Here is a 20,996-nt window from a genome sequence, read left to right as displayed (position 1 = left end):
GACAACATACAACAACACAGAGTTACACATGGAGTAAAAACAAACATACAGTCATTAATACAGTAGAAAAATAAGACTATATACAATGTGAGCAAATGAGGTGAGATAAGGGAGGTAAAGGCAATAAAAGGCCATGGTGGCATTTGTGGATGTGAAATATCCCTAATATTATCAACAGTTGAATTAAATATACCACATTTTTATCAATGTCAAAATTTCAAAAAAAAAACATTATATTAAAACCATTAAAATTGTACAAACGGTCCTGTTTTCTTTGTAACAAAGTTTTGTACGTCAATCCCAAAAATTATACTATAAATACAGGTTAAAAAAATAAAAATAAATAAAAATGGTTTGATACTTTCTCCATTCCACAGAAATCACAATTATATCAATTATCACAATTATATTCAGCTTGAATCTTTCCAACACATGTTTTTTCAGGACAAATTCCATGTAACACTTTAAATTAAACTTCCTTTACCTTGTTACAGATACAATATGTGTCAGCCATTTTTCATGCTTTCTCCCATTGTATATGCCCATAGATTTTCGACCCCCAAAAAATATTGCGGGAAATGTAGCTAATATCACAACAACAAAAAAATAGCCATAATCTATTTATTACTACGTGTTATCTTTGAGGAATGTTAATATATTGTCAAATGAATATATTTTTTTGTCATGTAAAATTTATGTGACTTTTTAAATCATCATCATCATCAAGCAGAGAGAAATGAATGGTCTCAAAACCCCCACCAAAGTCACGCCAGATGTTTTGAAGAATTCTCGCGATATTCTTAGAGATTTACCGACCGGTTCGTTTCCGGTAATCCAGGAAATCGGTGCTCTGTTGTTTTCCTCCGTTTTTCGGTTGCTGCTAACGGAGCTAGCTACTAGACAAGAAAGAAAAGCCCCTTGGCAGAGAACAAAAAAAGATCGAGACAGGTTTGTGTTACGTTTTCTAATCTGGAATTGATTATTTATTGATTTAGTTCTTAATTCATTGGAAATGTTGGAGAGATTTGTTGAGATGCTTTAGAGCCGTTGCTAGTTAACGTTAGACATGTAAACGTTATTTAGCTATAACGTTAGTTTTTCCTGCATCCCGATTACAAGGAGGGACGGAGGGAGGATTTTTTGTTTTGTTATCTTAAACCAGAATTGTGTTGGTGTAACCGGTGTGAAATGTTAAAATAGTTGTTTTCCCCTTGTTCGGTAAGGGCCACGGTATTTGTGGAGCGATGGGTAACGGTACTTCTAGTGTGACTGGTTCGAGTCCAATATGGGGACGCATATGGGAAGTAACAGCTAACGTTACCTAACTTACAAACATAGGGAACAAACTTGATTTTAGTTATTAGTCCAAGTCACACAATAAAAAATAAAATAATTGTTGTACCGTGAGCCTAGAAACGAAACGGCAAAATGTCAACAACATTGTGTAAATCATGTTTATGAACTTAAACACTTTGAAAACGTGTAAAGGATTCCGGTGTCTTTACATTTCTGCCCTGCTAGAGCTGATTTATTGCTCGCCGCCATTGGACTCTGGAACAGTGGAAACAACGTCCTCTTGGAGAAATAAATCACGCTTCACCATCTGGCAGTCTGACAGACAAATCTGGGTTTGGCTGATGCCAGGAGAACGCTACCTTCCCCCAATGCATAGTGCCAAACTGTAAAGTTTGGTGGAGGAGGAATAATGGTCTGGGGCTGTTTTTCATGGATCGAGCCCCTTAGTTCCAGTGAAGGGAAATCTTAACGCTACAACATACAATGACTTTCTAGATGATTCTGTGCTTCCAACTTTGTGGCAACAGTTTTAGAGAAAGGCCCTTTCCTGTTTTTAGCATGACAATCAATCAGATGTATTTATAAAGCCCTTTTTACATCAGCAGATGTCACAAAGTGTTTATACAGAAACCCAGCCTCAAACCCCCAAACAGCAAACAATGCCCCCGTGCACAAAGCGAGGTACATACAAAAAAAAAAGTTTTTCGAGATCGGTGTGGAAGAACTTGACTTGGCCTGCACGTGCACTATGATTTTGAAATTGTACCTTTTTTAAAATGTTTTTATAATATTACAAGTTTTGAGCCACACTGTTAATATTCATGATTCAACTATGTACTTAATGATGTTGACACTTTCTAGTTTTGTTTCCTAATGTCACAGAAGGCCTTTTCTGAAGCCTTGTTTGGTGGGTGGCCTTGGACTACATGTAGGGGTCGTTCATTTGATCTGAGTCACTTTCTGACCCCTTTTTGCTTTCAACAAAACTTTACACACACACACACACACACACACACATATATATATATATATATATATATATATATATATATAGAGAGATAGATATAGAGAGAGAGATAGATATAGAGAGATAGATATAGAGAGAGAGATAGATATAGAGAGAGAGATAGATCGATCAGAAAGCGACTTTTTGGAACTGAATGCCAAAACATTCAGGAGATATGGGTCCCCATCCCCCCCACCCTACCATGAGACGGCCATGTTTTCATTCAGGAGATATGGGTTCCCATCCCCCCACCCTACCATGAGACGGCCATGTTTTCATTCAGGAGATATGGGTTCCCATCCCCCCCACCCTACCATGAGACGGCCATGTTTTCATTCAGGAGATATGGGTTCCCATCCCCCCCACCCTACCATGAGACGGCCATGTTTTCATTCAGGAGATATGGGTTCCCATCCCCCCCACCCTACCATGAGACGGCTATGTTTTCATTCAGGAGATATGGGTTCCTCATCCCCCCACCCTACCATGAGACGGCCATGTTTTCATTCAGGAGATACGGGTTCCCATCCTACCATGAGACGGCCATGTTTTCATTCAGGAGATATGGGTTCCCATCCTCCCATGTCATGTCTTGAAATTATACAGACAGACGGATTAAAAAGTACATTTACATTGGTAGTACTTCAGACAGCCAACTTTGTAACTCCGCCCGTAACTGTTGGACGTTTCTAACATTCCCAGAAGGCATTGGGTTATTGAGTCATTAGTTATTTTTTACACTTTAAGCCATCACTCTGCCGTCGTGGTTTAGAAGTATGTGAATTTTTATCTCTCGCGTGTAATAAATTCTATACATTAGTTTATACTTGATTTAAGCGTACATTTTTGTTGTTGTTAACTGTAGTTTCGTTAGTTATGTTCCAACATTCCCTCCATTTTGTACCAACATCAGTTCTTTTAAAGTTTTTGTTCCGGTAGTTCATCGGTAAGATATAAAACCTTACAGATAGCCCATTTAACCAACAATCTCTTCCTATGAGCATCAGGGCTCGCTATCTTAAAATAATGTTCTCTCTCGCTCGCTCAAATGCTACAGGCCAAGGCAGTGGTGATTTTATCATGTAAATCTTGGTGGGGGAACCCCCCCCCCCCCCTTCAAATTGGGGGATGCATGCCAGCAAACCCACAACACAACACTAAACAATATATTAGTTGTACAATGACGGTTTTGGAACCTCGAATCAAAATAAAATCACAGTATCGAATAGCAATACATATCCTATTGGCACCGTAGTAAGGTGAGGATATCGTCAGGTCCCTCTCTCTCCGTGCTGAAGGCAGTTGAGTTATTGGCGTCAGGGCTCGCTATCTTAAAATAATGTTCTCTCTCTCTCGCTCGCTCAAATGCTACAGGCCAAGGCAGTGGTGATTTTAGCATGTAAATCTTGGTGGGGGGGAAGCCCCCCCCTCTCAAATTGGGGGATGCATGCCAGCAAACCACAATACAACATTAAACAATACAGTAATTGCACAATGACGGTGACAAACGGTGCCCACACACTGTTAGGGCCGACATAAATCTGTCCCAACAGCCGAGTCCCCAACAGCCGAGTCCCCAACAGCCGAGTCCCCAACAGCCGAGTCCCCAACAGCCGAGTCCCCAACAGCCGAGTCCCCAACAGCAGAGTCCCAACACCTTACCACTGCTACACCTGGCTTTCAGAGGAGCCTTGTCTGGCAGCGAAACAGTTCATCACTTAAACAAATGTGTTTTCTGATGACAATTGAGATGTTCAAACTATGTCACAAGGGGACGACAAGCGGATGAGAGGCAATCCGTAATTTAGATTCCAATACGCACAGAAAGCTTATTTCTCTCAAATTTTGTGCACAAATGTTGTTTACATCCCTGTTAATATTGAGTGTTGTTGAGTATTTATGTCTGTAATAATAAATCAAAATTTTTTGTTGGGGGGGGGAAATTATTCTGATTGGCTAGGCCTGGATTCCCACCAATGGCTACGCCTCTTCCCAGTCATAGTGAAATCCATAGATTAAGGCCAGTTAATTGATTTAAATTGATTGATATCAATAAACTCTTAGAAATTGTTGCATGTTGCGTTTTTAAAAAATATTTTCTGTTCAATATTTCAAATATAGTCATTAACCATCCAGAAATATAACTGTTGGCTTTAGTTTAGTTAAAGCATTCTGTCTTCATCTTCACCAGGATGAGGAAGAGGACCAGAGAGCATGAAGATGGGTCACCTGACTCTGACCAGCCAATCAAGATGTTCTCCAAGTATGAGGTAAGCAGTCTGGTCATATTCAGTTGGAATGACTCTTAATTCATTGGCTTTCTGTTGTGGAATGTTTTTGGTATGTTGTGTCCAGGTCCAGGGCCTGGTGTTTATATTAACCAGGTGTGTATATATTAACCAGGTGTGTGTGTGTATTAACCAGGTGTATGTATTAACCAGGTGTGTATATATTAACCAGGTATATATATTAACCAGGTGTGTATATATTAACCAGGTGTGTGTATGTATTAACCAGGTGTGTATATTAACCAGGTGTGTGTGTATTAACCAGGTGTGTGTATATTAACCAGGTGTGTGTATATATTAACCAGGTGTGTGTGTGTGTTAACCAGGTGTGTGTGTATATATTAACCAGGTGTGTATATATTAACCAGGTGTGTATATATTAACCAGGTGTGTTTATTAACCAGGTGTGTGTGTGTGTGTTAACCATGTGTGTGTATATATTAACCAGGTGTGTGTATATATTAACCAGGTGTGTGTGTGTATTAACCAGGTGTGTATATATTAACCAGGTGTGTGTTCTCCCCAGGTACAGGGTCTGCTCCAGCAGGAGGTGCATAGTGCCATGAAACAGTCTGAATCCAAGATGGCGTCTCTACTAGAGAGGGTCCAGTTACTGGAATGTGAACCTAAATACGACCAGCCCATACGCAGACTGGAGGTAGGGGGGGGGGGGGGGGGGTCCAGTTACTGGAATGTGAACCTAGTAGAAACCCTAGTTAGAGGTGGAATAACCCTCCTCTCTCTCTACTAATAGAAACCCTAGTAAGAGGTGGAATAACCCTCCTCTCTCTCTCTACTAATAGAAACCCTAGTTAGAGGTGGAATAACCCTCCTCTCTCTCTCTACTAATAGAAACCCTAGTAAGAGGTGGAATAACCCTCCTCTCTCTCTACTAATAGAAACCCTAGTTAGAGGTGGAATAACCCTCCTCTCTCTCTCTACTAATAGAAACCCTAGTTAGAGGTGGAATAACCCTCCTCTCTCTCTCTCTACTAATAGAAACCCTAGTTAGAGGTGGAATAACCCTCCTCTCTCTCTCTACTAATAGAAACCCTAGTTAGAGGTGGAATAACCCTCCTCTCTCTCTCTACTAATAGAAACCCTAGTTAGAGGTGGAATAACCCTCCTCTCTCTCTCTCTACTAATAGAAACCCTAGTTAGAGGTGGAATAACCCTCCTCTCTCTCTCTACTAATAGAAACCCTAGTTAGAGGTGGAATAACCCTCCTCTCTCTCTACTAATAGAAACCCTAGTTAGAGGTGGAATAACCCTCCTCTCTCTCTCTACTAATAGAAACCCTAGTTAGAGGTGGAATAACCCTCCTCTCTCTCTCTACTAATAGAAACCCTAGTTAGAGGTGGAATAACCCTCCTCTCTCTCTCTCTACTAATAGAAACCCTAGTTAGAGGTGGAATAACCCTCCTCTCTCTCTCTACTAATAGAAACCCTAGTTAGAGGTGGAATAACCCTCCTCTCTCTCTCTACTAATAGAAACCCTAGTTAGAGGTGGAATAACCCTCCTCTCTCTCTCTCTACTAATAGAAACCCTAGTTAGAGGTGGAATAACCCTCCTCTCTCTCTCTCTACTAATAGAAACCCTAGTTAGAGGTGGAATAACCCTCCCCTCTCTCTGCTAATAGAAACCCTAGTTAGAGGTGGAATAACCCTCCTCTCTCTCTCTACTAATAGAAACCCTAGTAAGAGGTGGAATAACCCTCCTCTCTCTCTCTCTCTACTAATAGAAACCCTAGTTAGAGGTGGAATAACCCTCCTCTCTCTCTCTCTCTACTAATAGAAACCCTAGTTAGAGGTGGAATAACCCTCCTCTCTCTACTAATAGAAACCCTAGTTAGAGGTGGAATAACCCTCCTCTCTCTCTCTACTAATAGAAACCCTAGTTAGAGGTGGAATAACCCTCCTCTCTCTACTAATAGAAACCCTAGTTAGAGGTGGAATAACCCTCCTCTCTCTCTGCTAATAGAAACCCTAGTTAGAGGTGGAATAACCCTCCTCTCTCTCTCTACTAATAGAAACCCTAGTTAGAGGTGGAATAACCCTCCTCTCTCTCTACTAATAGAAACCCTAGTTAGAGGTGGAATAATCCTCCTCTCTCTCTGCTAATAGAAACCCTAGTTAGAGGTGGAATAACCCTCCTCTCTCTCTCTCTACTAATAGAAACCCTAGTTAGAGGTGGAATAACCCTCCTCTCTCTCTCTACTAATAGAAACCCTAGTAAGAGGTGGAATAACCCTCCTCTCTCTCTCTCTACTAATAGAAACCCTAGTTAGAGGTGGAATAACCCTCCTCTCTCTCTGCTAATAGAAACCCTAGTTAGAGGTGGAATAACCCTCCTCTCTCTCTCTACTAATAGAAACCCTAGTAAGAGGTGGAATAACCCTCCTCTCTCTCTCTACTAATAGAAACCCTAGTTAGAGGTGGAATAACCCTCCTCTCTCTCTCTACTAATAGAAACCCTAGTAAGAGGTGGAATAACCCTCCTCTCTCTCTACTAATAGAAACCCTAGTTAGAGGTGGAATAACCCTCCTCTCTCTCTCTACTAATAGAAACCCTAGTTAGAGGTGGAATAACCCTCCTCTCTCTCTCTCTACTAATAGAAACCCTAGTTAGAGGTGGAATAACCCTCCTCTCTCTCTCTCTACACTAATAGAAACCCTAGTTAGAGGTGGAATAACCCTCTACTAATAGAAACCCTAGTTAGAGGTGGAATAACCCTCTGCTAATAGAAACCCTAGTTAGAGGTGGAATAACCCTCCTCTCTCTCTCTCTACTAATAGAAACCCTAGTTAGAGGTGGAATAACCCTCCTCTCTCTCTACTAATAGAAACCCTAGTAAGAGGTGGAATAACCCTCCTCTCTCTCTCTGCTAATAGAAACCCTAGTAAGAGGTGGAATAACTGTGTTTCTCTGCTAATAGAAACCCTAGTTAGAGGTGGAATAACTGTGTTTCTCTGCTAATAGAAACCCTAGTTAGAGGTGGAATAACCCTCCTCTCTCTCTCTCTACTAATAGAAACCCTAGTTAGAGGTGGAATAACCCTCTACTAATAGAAACCCTAGTTAGAGGTGGAATAACCCTCCTCTCTCTCTCTCTACTAATAGAAACCCTAGTTAGAGGTGGAATAACCCTCTACTAATAGAAACCCTAGTTAGAGGTGGAATAACCCTCCTCTCTCTCTCTCTACTAATAGAAACCCTAGTAAGAGGTGGAATAACCCTCTGCTAATAGAAACCCTAGTTAGAGGTGGAATAACCCTCTGCTAATAGAAACCCTAGTTAGAGGTGGAATAACCCTCTGCTAATAGAAACCCTAGTAAGAGGTGGAATAACCCTCTGCTAATAGAAACCCTAGTTAGAGGTGGAATAACCCTCTGCTAATAGAAACCCTAGTTAGAGGTGGAATAACCCTCCTCTCTCTCTCTCTACTAATAGAAACCCTAGTTAGAGGTGGAATAACCCTCTACTAATAGAAACCCTAGTTAGAGGTGGAATAACCCTCTACTAATAGAAACCCTAGTAAGAGGTGGAATAACCCTCTGCTAATAGAAACCCTAGTTAGAGGTGGAATAACCCTCTGCTAATAGAAACCCTAGTTAGAGGTGGAATAACCCTCTGCTAATAGAAACCCTAGTTAGAGGTGGAATAACTGTGTTTCTCTGCTAATAGAAACCCTAGTTAGAGGTGGAATAACCCTCTGCTAATAGAAACCCTAGTTAGAGGTGGAATAACCCTCTGCTAATAGAAACCCTAGTTAGAGGTGGAATAACCCTCTGCTAATAGAAACCCTAGTTAGAGGTGGAATAACCCTCTACTAATAGAAACCCTAGTAAGAGGTGGAATAACCCTCTGCTAATAGAAACCCTAGTTAGAGGTGGAATAACCCTCTGCTAATAGAAACCCTAGTTAGAGGTGGAATAACCCTCTGCTAATAGAAACCCTAGTTAGAGGTGGAATAACTGTGTTTCTCTGCTAATAGAAACCCTAGTTAGAGGTGGAATAACCCTCTGCTAATAGAAACCCTAGTTAGAGGTGGAATAACCCTCCTCTCTCTCTCTGCTAATAGAAACCCTAGTTAGAGGTGGAATAACCCTCTGCTAATAGAAACCCTAGTTAGAGGTGGAATAACCCTCCTCTCTCTCTCTCTGCTAATAGAAACCCTAGTTAGAGGTGGAATAACCCTCCTCTCTCTCTCTACTAATAGAAACCCTAGTTAGAGGTGGAATAACTGTGTTTCTCTGCTAATAGAAACCCTAGTTAGAGGTGGAATAACCCTCTGCTAATAGAAACCCTAGTTAGAGGTGGAATAACCCTCTGCTAATAGAAACCCTAGTTAGAGGTGGAATAACCCTCTACTAATAGAAACCCTAGTTAGAGGTGGAATAACCCTCTGCTAATAGAAACCCTAGTAAGAGGTGGAATAACTGTGTTTCTCTGCTAATAGAAACCCTAGTAAGAGGTGGAATAACCCTCTGCTAATAGAAACCCTAGTTAGAGGTGGAATAACCCTCTGCTAATAGAAACCCTAGTTAGAGGTGGAATAACCCTCTGCTAATAGAAACCCTAGTTAGAGGTGGAATAACTGTGTTTCTCTGCTAATAGAAACCCTAGTAAGAGGTGGAATAACCCTCTACTAATAGAAACCCTAGTAAGAGGTGGAATAACTGTGTTTCTCTGCTAATAGAAACCCTAGTTAGAGGTGGAATAACTGTGTTTCTCTGCTAATAGAAACCCTAGTTAGAGGTGGAATAACCCTCTGCTAATAGAAACCCTAGTAAGAGGTGGAATAACCCTCTGCTAATAGAAACCCTAGTTAGAGGTGGAATAACCCTCTGCTAATAGAAACCCTAGTTAGAGGTGGAATAACCCTCTGCTAATAGAAACCCTAGTTAGAGGTGGAATAACTGTGTTTCTCTGCTAATAGAAACCCTAGTTAGAGGTGGAATAACCCTCTGCTAATAGAAACCCTAGTAAGAGGTGGAATAACCCTCTGCTAATAGAAACCCTAGTTAGAGGTGGAATAACTGTGTTTCTCTGCTAATAGAAACCCTAGTTAGAGGTGGAATAACCCTCTGCTAATAGAAACCCTAGTTAGAGGTGGAATAACTGTGTTTCTCAGGCTCACATAAAGAAAGTGAAGAGGAGGGGGGATGCAGCCATCTCTTATGTCAGGATGCTACGACCTCCAGGAGTTAAACACAATCAGGTAGGACTCACACACACTCTCCTCTCTCTCTGTCCTCTTTCTCTCTCTTCTCTCTCCTCTCTCTCTCTCTCTCTCTCTCTCTCTCTGTCCTCTCTCTCTCTCTCTCTCTCTCTGTCCTCTCTCTATCCTCTCTCTCTCTCTATCCTCTCTCCTCTCTCTCTCCTTTCTGTCCTCTGTCGTCTCTTCTCTCTCCTCTCTCTCTCTGTCCTCTCTCTCTCTCTCTCCTCTCTTCTCTCTCCTCTCTCTGACACCACTGTAGAGACGTGCGGTCGTGGTTTGTATGTTCCATGGTGGTGATGCGTCTTTGTGAAAGATAATGATGTGTGTTTCACCAGAGGATGCTGGGTTCTGGTCTTGTGGACCTGACTGAGACCGAGACTGAGAGTGGACTGGGTACTGTGGACATCAGCAGGTAGACACACACACACACACACACACACACGTAACAGTACACACACACACACCACACACACACACAGTAGGTCCTGTACCGCTATGAAATGAAATCTCATTTAAAAAGTATTTGGGGGGGAAAATGTAGTTGATCCCCTGCTGATTTTGTACTTTTGCACACTGACAAAGAAAGGATCAGTCTATAATTTTAATGGTAGGTTTCTTTGAACAGTGAGAGACAGAACAACAACAAAAATATCCAGAAAAACGCATGTCAAAAAATGTTATAAAATGATTTGCATTTTAATGAGGGAAATAAGTATTTGACCCCCTCTCAATCAGAAAGATTTCTGGCTCCCAGGTGTCTTTTATACAGGTAACGAGCTGAGATTAGGAGCACACTCTTAAAGGGAGTGCTCCTAACCGCAGCTTGTTACCTGTATAAAACACACCTGTCCACAGAAGCAATCAATCAATCAGATTCCAAACTCTCCACCATGGCCAAGACCAAAGAGCTCTCCAAGGTTGTCAGGGACAAGATTGTAGACCTACACAAGGCTGGAATGGGCTACAAGACCATCGCCAAGCAGCTTGGTGAGAAGGTGATAACATTTTGGTGCGATTATTCGCAAATGGAAGAAACACCAAAGAACTGTCAATATCCCTCGGCCTGGGGCTCCATGCAAGATCTCACCTCGTGGAGTTGCAATGATCATGAGAACGGTGAGGAATCAGCCCAGAACTACACGGGAGGATCTTGTCAATGATCTCAAGGCAGCTGGGACCATAGTCACCAAGAAAACAATTGGTAACACACTACGCCGTGAAGGACTGAAATCCTGCAGCGCCCGCAAGCTCCCCCTGCTCAAGAATACATATACATGCCCGTCTGAAGTTTGCCAATGAACATCTGAATGACTCAGAGGACAACTGGGTGAAAGTGTTGTGGTCAGATCAGACCAAAATGGAGCTCTTTGGCATCAACTCAACTCGCCGTGTTTGGAGGAGGAGGAATGCTGCCTATGACCCCAAGAACACCATCCCCACCGTCAAACATGGAGGTGGAAACATTATGCTTTGGGGGTGTTTTTCTGCTAAGGGGACAGGACAACTTCACCGCATCAAAGGGACGATGGACGGGGCCATGTACCGTCAAATCTTGGGTGAGAACCTCCTTCCCTCAGCCAGGGCATTGGAAATGGGTTGTGGATGGGTATTCCAGCATGACAATGACCCAAAACACATGGCCGAGGCAACAAAGGAGTGGCTCAAGAAGAAGCACATTAAGGTCCTGGAGTGGCCTAGCCAGTCTCCAGACCTTAATCCCATAGAAAATCTGTGGAGGGAGCTGAAGGTTCGAGTTGCCAAACGTCAGCCTCGAAACCTTAATGACTTGGAGAAGATCTGCAAAGAGGAGCGGGACAAAATCCCTCCTGAGATGTGTGCAAACCTGGTGGCCAACTACAAGAAACGTCTGACCTCTGTGATTGCCAACAAGGGTTTTGCCACCAAGTACTAAGTCATGTTTTGCAGAGGGGTCAAATACTTATTTCCCTCATTAAAATGCAAATCAATTTATAAAATTTTTGACACGCGTTTTTCTGGATATTTTTGTTGTTATTCTGTCTCTCACTGTTCAAATAAACCTACCATTAAAATTATAGACTGATCCTTTCTTTGTCAATGGGCAAACGTACAAAATCAGCAGGGGATCAAATACTTTTTTCTCACGCTTTGAACCTCGCGGCTTAAACAATGACGCGGCTAATATATGGATTTTTCCCGCTTTCAATTTTTTTATTTTTTTCTCTCCAAAAAACACATTCTGTGACGTGCTCAGTTTTTTTGGCGGCATGAAGCTGCCATTAGACCAATGAAATTGGCGAACGGGGTTAAGGTCAAAACAACTATTTTTGTTTACTGTTTAAATTAAATCGAGCGCTCTCAAACTTCCCATCGTTCTGATTACGGTAGTCATTTTGTCACCCTCATCATGGAAAAGACACGAAGAAATGCACATGATGCAGCTTTCAAGTTGAAGGCGATTGATCTGGCTGTTGGAAAAGGAAACAGAGATGCTGCACGGCAGCTTGGTCTTAACGAATCGATGATAAGACGTTGGAAACAGCAGCGTGAGGAATTGACTCGGTGCAAAAAGACAACTAAAGCTTTCAGAGGGAGGAAAAGCAGATGGCCCGAACTAGAAAATGAGCTGGAAAACTGGGTCGACACACGGAGAGCAGACGGACGAGGTGTTTCTACTGCGCAGATCCGACTGAAAGCCAAAACAATCGCCGCCGAAATGAAGTTTGAGGATTTTAGAGGTGGACCATCGTGGTGCCTCAGATTTATGAGACGTAAAGGCCTGTCCGTCGGGGTACAGACGAGTCTGCGTCTGCAGCTCCCTCCCGACTACGAGGAAAACGTTTCAAACTTCCGCAAATTACGGTATGTATTTATAGTATATATCAGGACAAACAGTATGTATTTATAGTATATAACTCAGGACATACTGTATGTATTTATAGTATATAACTCAGGACATACAGTATGTATTTATAGTATATATCAGTATACAGTATGTATTTGTAGTATATCGAAGTATACAGTATGTATTTGTAGTATATCTCAGTATACAGTATGCATTTGTAGTATATATCAGTATACAGTATGTATTTGTAGTATATCTCAGTATACAGTATGTATTTGTAGTATCTCAGTATACAGTATGTATTTGTAGTATCTCAGTATACAGTATGTATTTGTAGTATCTCAGTATACAGTATGTATTTGTAGTATCTCAGTATACAGTATGTATTTGTAGTATATCTCAGTATACATACTGTATACTGAGATATACTACAAATACATACTGTATACTGAGATATACTACAAATACATACTGTATACTATCTCAGTATACAGTATGTATTTGTAGTATATCTCAGTATACAGTATGTATTTGTAGTATATATCAGTATACAGTATGTATTTGTAGTATATCTCAGTATACAGTATGTATTTGTAGTATATAACTCAGGGCGTACAGTATGTATTTGTAGTATATATCAGTATACAGTATGTATTTATAGTATATAACTCAGGGCGTACAGTATGTATTTATAGTATAACTCAGGGCGTACAGTATGTATTTATAGTATATCTCAGGGCGTACAGTATGTATTTATAGTATATCTCAGTATACAGTATGTATTTATAGTATATCTCAGTATACAGTATGTATTTGTAGTATATCTCAGTATACAGTATGTATTTGTAGTATATAACTCAGGGCGTACAGTATGTATTTATAGTATATCTCAGTATACAGTATGTATTTGTAGTATATCTCAGTATACAGTATGTATTTGTAGTATACGGGTCTTTCTGTTAGTTCGGGTGCCAGTCAGTATTTACTGCGGTGGCCATCTTGTTAGAGCTGTTGATACTAATCTACCATTTTATTAATGTTATATCGTTAAGATATAAAGGGGGGTCGTGGGTACATTCAATATTATAATTCTACCATAAGCCGCCACCAAAGTCTTTTTTAAATTTTTTTAGAATCTGTTAGTTCGTCCATGAAACATGAAACCAGGCCTTTACATGCTGTGTTTTTAATGTTTTTGTTCAGTGTTTAATAATATATATATTATTATATCTCTCTATAATCCATGTTGTTCAGGTCAGATTCTGATGAGGAGGACTCAGCTGAGAAGCAGAGGAAGAGGAAGGTCGTAGATGGGTTCTGGCAGAAAATGGTAACGTACACACACACTACACACACACACACACACACACACACACACACACACACACTACACACACACACACACACACACACACTACACACACACACACTACACACACACACACTACACACACACACACTACACACACACACTACACACACACACACTACACACACCACACACACTACACACACACACACACACTACACACACACACACACACACACACACTACACACACACACACACACTACACACACACACACACTACACACACTACACACACTACACACACTACACACACTACACACACACACACACACACACACTACACACACTACACACACACTACACACACACTACACACACACACACACACACACACACACTACACACACACACACACACACACACACTACACACACACACACTGCACACACACACACACTGCACACACACACACACACACTACACACACACACACACACCACACTACACACACACACTACACACACTACACACACTACACACACACACACACTACACACACACACACTACACACACACACACACACACACACACTACACACACACACACACACACACTACACACACACTACACACACACACACTACACACACACACACTACACACACCACACACACACACACACACATACATACAGGGGCGAACTCGGGGGGGCTCACACTACACACACACACACCTATCTATCACACACACACTACACACACTACACACACTACACACACACACTACACACACACACTACACACACTACACACTCCACACTACACACTACACACACTACACACACACACACACACACACTGCACACACTACACACTACACACACACACATACATACAGGGGCGAACTCGGGGGGCTCACACTACACACACCTATCTCTCACACACACACTACACACTCCACACACACACTACACACTCCACACACACACACACACACACACACTACACACACTACACACACACACACACACCTACTGATGAGGTTCTGATACTAACAGCTTGTCTGTGGTTGGTTGTTTTGTCTCTCTAGATGTCCAATAAAAAGGCCCCAGACAGGAAGAGAGAAAAAGAGAGGAATGGAAAGAAACAAAACATCCCTCTTCCTCCTCCTCCTCCTCTTTCTCCTCTTCCTCCCGTTCTCTCTCCTCAAGTCCTGGTAGGTTCCTGCTACGCTCTGACCTCTGACCTCTCTGCATTCCATGTCACCTGTCACTCTCAATGGTGTTCTGACAGTGGTTATTAGCGGTTATTAGCAGTTATTAGCGGTTATTAGCGGTTATTAGCGGTTATTAGCGGTTATTAGCGGTTATTAGCGGTTATTAGCAGTTATTAGTGGTTATTAGCAGTTATTAGCGGTTATTAGTGGTTATTAGCGGTTAGTGGTTATTAGCAGTTATTAGCGGTTATTAGCGGTTATTAGCAGTTATTAGTGGTTATGATCTAGCAACAATATAGTCTTCTGAAAGTGGTTATTAGTAGTTATTAGTAGTTATTAGCGGTTATTAGTAGTTATTAGTGGTTATTAGCGGTTATTAGCCGTTATTAGTGGTTATTAGTGGTTATTAGCGGTTATTAGTGGTTATTAGCAGTTATGATCTAGCAACAATATAGTCTTCTGAAAGTAGTTATTAGTGGTTATTAGTAGTTATTAGTAGTTATTAGCGGTTATTAGCAGTTATTAGCAGTTATTAGTAGTTATTAGCGGTTATTGGCGGTTATTGGCGGTTATTAGCGGTTATTAGCAGTTATTAGCAGTTATTAGTAGTTATTAGTGGTTATTAGTAGTTATTAGCAGTTATTAGCGGTTATTAGCAGTTATTAGCGGTTATTAGCGGTTATTAGCAGTTATTAGCGGTTATTAGCAGTTATTAGCGGTTATTAGTGGTTATTAGCGGTTAGTGGTTATTAGCAGTTATTAGCGGTTATTAGCAGTTATTAGTGGTTATGATCTAGCAACAATATAGTCTTCTGAAAGTGGTTATTAGTAGTTATTAGCGGTTATTAGTAGTTATTAGTAGTTATTAGCGGTTATTGGCGGTTATTAGCGGTTATTAGCGGTTATTAGCAGTTATTAGTAGTTATTAGCGGTTATTAGTGGTTATTAGTAGTTATTAGCGGTTATTAGCAGTTATTAGTAGTTATTAGTGGTTATTAGCGGTTATTAGCAGTTATTTGCAGTTATGATCTAGCAACAATATAGTCTTCTGAAAGTAGTTATTTTCTGTCTTTCTCTCTCAGTACCTTGCAAACCATATAACCTCTCCCTTCTCTTGTGTGTGTAGAAGGTAGAGGCTTCTGTGGTACCAGTGACCAGACCAGCAGTCACGTCTCCAGACGGTCCAGTTAAAACGGAGGGCACGGTGAAGATGGAAACCACGGTTAAGACGGAGGAGTCCTCGTGTTCTCCTGTCCCTCTTCGTCTTCCTCCGTCTCAGAGTGAGCTGCTGTCCCGTCTCCCTCCTCTCCCCCCGACCCCGTTCCCTTCCTCCCTCCCTCTCCAGGCCGCCTCTTACTCCATCCCCCAGAAGCCCCTAGTACACCTGGCCCGTATCCGAAACCCTGCCCCTTGTCTGGTCATCCACTGGAGGGTGACGGAGGAAGACCCCGCAGCGCCCGACATGGACAGTTACAGGTACAGACACACACAGAGCGACCCGGCTCTCGCAGGCTATGAAAGTGAATGGGGCAAGTTGTGCAATTTGTCGAACTTTCAAATCAACTGAAATCATCTCCATGTTTTTAGTGTTTTATGAGCAACAATAGAAAGGAATGTCTCCCTCTTCCCCCTCCCTCTCTCTCCCCCTCTCCCTCCCTCTCTCCCCCCCTCTCTCTCCCTCTCTCCCCCCCTCTCCCTCCCTCTCTCCCCCCTCCCCCTCTCTCCCTCCCTCTCTCTCTCCCCCCTCCTCTCTCCCCCTCTCCCTCCCTCCCTCTCTCTCTCCCCACTCTCTCTCCCTCCCTCTCTCTCTCCCCCTCTCCCTCCCCCTCTCTCTCCCCCCTCCTCTCCCTCTCTCCCCCTCCTCTCCCTCCCTCCCCTCTCTCCCTCTCTCCTTCCCCTCCTCTCCCTCTCTCCTTCCCCTCCCCTCTCTCCCCCTCCTCTCCCCCCCTCCCTCCCCCCTCTCTCCCCCCCCTCCAGTATCTACATCGCTCAGGAGAGTCATAGCAGCAGCGTCTCCCCGTCCTGGAGGAATGTGGGTGTGGTCAAGGCCCTGGCCCTGCCCATGGCTGTCACGGTAACCAAGTACCAATCGGGTACCACCTACGTGATCGTGGTGGGCAAGGACCGGTACGGTCGCTACGGACCGTACAGCGACATACAGACTGTCCTCCTGGCGTAGAGATGTGGCTGGGAGCGAGGGGTTGAAAGGTTACTGAGATCTTAGTGACCTGCTATTCTCTGTGCTGCCATCTAAAGAGGAACAGATGTATTTTCAACAGCATTACACACCGATCCAATGAAGGATACCTAGCGATGCGTGGAGGGGGGGGGGGGCCGAGCGTCTGGGGGGGGGGGGGGGGCTGAGCGTCTGGGGGGGGAGGGGCTGAGCGTCTGGGGGGGGAGGGGGGGGCTGAGCGTCTAGGGGGAGGGGGGGCTGAGCGTCTGGGGGGAGGGGGGCTGAGCGTCTGTGGGGGGAGGGGGGGGCTGAGCGTCTGGGGGGAGGGGGGGGCTGAGCGTCTGGGGGGAGGGGGGGGCCGAGCGTCTGTGGGGGGAGGGGGGGGCCGAGCGTCTGGGGGGGAGGGGGGCCGAGCGTCGCCGAGCGTCTGGGGGGGAGGGGGGGCTGAGCGTCTGGGGGGAGGGGGGGGCTGAGCGTCTGGGGGGGTGGGGGGGGCTGAGCGTCTGTGGGGGGTGGGGGGGGCCTAGCATCTGGGGGGGAGGGGGGGCCGAGCGTCTGGAGGGGAGGGGGGGCCGAGCGTCTGGGGGGGAGGGGGGGCCGAGCGTCTGGGGGGGAGGGGGGGGCCGAGCGTCTGGGGGGGAGGGGGGGGGGCCGAGCGTCTGGGAGGGAGGGGGGGCTGAGCGTCTGGGGGGGAGGGGGGAGGGCTGGGGGGGAGGGGGCTGAGCGTCTGGGGGGAGGGGGGGATGAGCGTCTGGGGGGGGAGGGGGGATGAGCGTCTGGGGGGGAGGGCTGAGCGTCTGGGGGGAGGGGGGGGGGTTTCACCCTTGTACTTGATTTGATGAATTTAAAGTCACTAATTAGTTAGGAACCAACCTGAATGTAGACGGAGACTCACCCAGATAACCTGGAATATTAGACTGGCGAGGACCACGGGTTTAAAGATGGAGACTCATCCTTCATCACCGCGGTAACCGACCTGGTGTCATTCTGTTTACGCATCTGTCCTAGTTGTGTTAGTATATCTGTCCTAGTTGTGTTAGTATATCTGTCCTAGTTGGGTCAACTGTGTTAGTGGTGTTGTCATGACTACCAGTCACACCTGTTAGCAGATGTTATTTCATAACTTTCTTGTTCAACTTTTAACCACCGTTGTATAATAAACTATCTCACGGTTTCCTAACTTGTCCTTGTACAGTTTGTGATGATATGAAAAAGGTTTGTCTGTGTCTGTATGGCCCAGAGCTTCTGACGGTGCAGGCTTTTGTCCCAGCCCAGCACTAACACATCTGATTTCAAATACAATGGTCTAAATACCCACCATCTCTCCAGGACTGTGGAGTTACCAGACCCATCTCTCTCCAGGACTGTGGAGTTACCAGACCCATCTCTCTCCAGGACTGTGGAGTTACCAGACCATCTCTCTCCAGGACTGTGGAGTTACCAGACCCATCTCTCTCCAGGACTGTGGAGTTACCAGACCCATCTCTCTCCAGGACTGTGGAGTTACCAGACCCTTTGAATAGAGACCATCTCTCTCCAGGACTGTGGAGTTACCAGACCATCTCTCTCCAGGACTGTGGAGTTACCAGACTCTTTGAATAGAGACCATCTCTCTCCAGGACTGTGGAGTTACCAGACCCATCTCTCTCCAGGACTGTGGAGTTACCAGACCATCTCTCTCCAGGACTGTGGAGTTACCAGACCATCTCTCTCCAGGACTGTGGAGTTACCAGACTCTTTGAATAGAGACCAAAAAGGCCAAACTGATCCTGAATCTGCTCTCCTACCCTGAGACGCTTTATGAATACAGACACTGAGCTGCGGTTCACCAGCAGATGGCACCAGATCCCCAGAAACCCCACAGTCTCCTTCACGTCAACAAGCACTTTCACTCCTAGGCTGTGTCCCGAGTCTACACCCTTTTTCCCCCCCACAAGTGTGCACTTGCACACTTCGCATAAGATTGGTGTATGCATTGGCTGGAGGCTGGGATTTTTAAAAAAAAAATTTAAATCCACGCAAGAAAGTGTGCAAGACAAAGTGTACACTTGGGGATTAAGGTTGGAGAATGGGGGACGCAGACATTGACCTATACAGTTACCAGGACCAATGATCACAGGGGACAAGAAGTCACTTTTAATATAAAATACATTTAATAAGACCAATGATGAGCCCAGGCTGGGAGGACTCTGTCTCTATGGAAACAACAAAGACAAACAGAAGCTGCTGTTGGGGTAGAATAGAATCCAATAGAATGCTATAGAATCTAATAGAATGCTATAGAATCTAATAGAATGCTATATAGAATCCAATAGAATCTAATAGAATGCAAAAAGAATGCTCTAGAATCCAATATAATGCTATATAGAATCTAATAGAATGCTATATAGAATCCAATAGAATGCTATATAGAATGCTATAGAATCAAATAGAATGCTATAGAATCAAATAGAATGCTATATAGAATCTAATAGAATGCTATAGAATCTAATAGAATGCAAAAAGAATGCTATAGAATCCAATATAATGCTATATAGAATCTAATAGAATGCTATATAGAATCCAATAGAATGCTATATAGAATGCTATAGAATCAAATAGAATGCTATAGAATCAAATAGAATGCTATATAGAATCTAATAGAATGCTATAGAATCTAATAGAATGCTATAGAATCTAATAGAATGCTATAGAATCAAATAGAATCAAATAGAATGCTATATAGAATCTAATAGAATGCTATATAGAATCCAATAGAATATATACAATCTAATAGAATGCTATATAGAATCCAATAGAATGATATATACAATCTAATTAAATGCTATAGAATCCAATAGAGTGCTATAAAGAATCCAATATAGAATCTAATAGAATGCTATATAGAATCTAATAGAATGCTATAAAAAGGCTGTAGAGTTTCCCACCTGAACACCGTCAGGCTATCTCCTGGGTCTGTAGAGTTTCCCACCTGAACACCGTCAGGCTGTCTCCTGGGTCTGTAGAGTTTCCCACCTGAACACCGCCGGGCTGTCTCCTGGGTCTGTAGAGTTTCCCACCTGAACACCGCCGGGCTGTCTCCTGGGTCTGTAGAGTTTCCCACCTGAACACCGCCTGGCTCTCTCCTGGGTCTGTAGAGTTTCCCACCTGAACACCGCCTGGCTCTCTCCTGGGTCTGTAGAGTTTCCCTACTGAACACCGCCTGGCTGTCCCCTGGGTCTGTAGAGTTTCCCTACTGAACATCGCCTGGCTCTCTCCTGGGTCTGTAGAGGACATCATCCATCTTTTAACAATATTAAAGACGATTTTGGTCCATTTCATCAGGAAAATCTATCAACTTCGACCACAGAAGTCAAACTGTAAATAATTCTTTCTGCCTCCTCAATGTGTTTTAATATCATACGGGCTCTCTTTCTGCCTCCTCAATGTGTTTTAATATCATACGGGCTCTCTTTCTGCCTCCTCAATGTGTTTTAATATCATACGGGCTCTCTTTCTGTGTTTTAATATCATACGGGCTCTCTTTCTGTGTTTTAATATCATACGGGCTCTCTTTCTGCCTCCTCAATGTGTTTTAATATCATACGGCTCTCTTTCTGCCTCCTCAATGTGTTTTAATATCATACGGGCTCTCTTTCTGCCTCCTCAATGTGTTTTAA

General features: G+C 43.5%; 1 protein-coding gene and 1 long non-coding RNA gene across 3 annotated transcripts; both read left to right on the top strand.

Annotated features, from left to right (window-relative positions):
- Positions 1-824: 824 nt before the first annotated feature.
- Positions 825-17,458, top strand: atf7ip2 (activating transcription factor 7 interacting protein 2). Of its 2 annotated transcripts, none has more exons than XM_029748668.1 (9): positions 825-948; positions 4,494-4,572; positions 5,117-5,248; positions 9,725-9,811; positions 10,147-10,223; positions 13,890-13,965; positions 15,036-15,161; positions 16,288-16,637; positions 17,139-17,458. In XM_029748668.1, the coding sequence occupies exons 2-9, from the start codon at positions 4,495-4,497 to the stop codon at positions 17,338-17,340; spliced, it is 1,128 nt and encodes a 375-aa protein (XP_029604528.1). In that variant the 5' UTR covers positions 825-948; position 4,494; the 3' UTR covers positions 17,341-17,458. The 2 variants fall into 2 exon arrangements, with proteins under 2 accessions (XP_029604528.1, XP_029604527.1); XM_029748667.1 differs by lacking the exon at positions 825-948 and adding an exon at positions 4,239-4,322.
- Positions 7,291-9,358, top strand: LOC115190182 (uncharacterized). The gene is made up of 4 exons (XR_003877126.1): positions 7,291-7,350; positions 7,498-7,585; positions 9,021-9,102; positions 9,179-9,358. It is a non-coding gene; the product is annotated as an uncharacterized LOC115190182 (long non-coding RNA).
- Positions 17,459-20,996: the final 3,538 nt, after the last annotated feature.

This window comes from Salmo trutta, unplaced genomic scaffold (assembly GCF_901001165.1).
Source record: "Salmo trutta unplaced genomic scaffold, fSalTru1.1, whole genome shotgun sequence".
Taxonomy (NCBI): Eukaryota; Metazoa; Chordata; class Actinopteri; order Salmoniformes; family Salmonidae; genus Salmo; species Salmo trutta.
Note: the sequence above shows the minus strand (reverse complement) of the source record. Positions and strands in the feature narration are given on the sequence as shown.

Coding starts and splice junctions, on each gene's coding strand:
- atf7ip2 (XM_029748667.1), top strand. CDS start 4,279: ATGGCTACGCCTCTTCCCAGTCATAGTGAAATCCATAGATTAAG. Junction 4,573..5,116: donor AGATGTTCTCCAAGTATGAG/GTAAGCAGTCTG, acceptor TGTTCTCCCCAG/GTACAGGGTCTGCTCCAGCA. Junction 10,224..13,889: donor GGTACTGTGGACATCAGCAG/GTAGACACACAC, acceptor CATGTTGTTCAG/GTCAGATTCTGATGAGGAGG.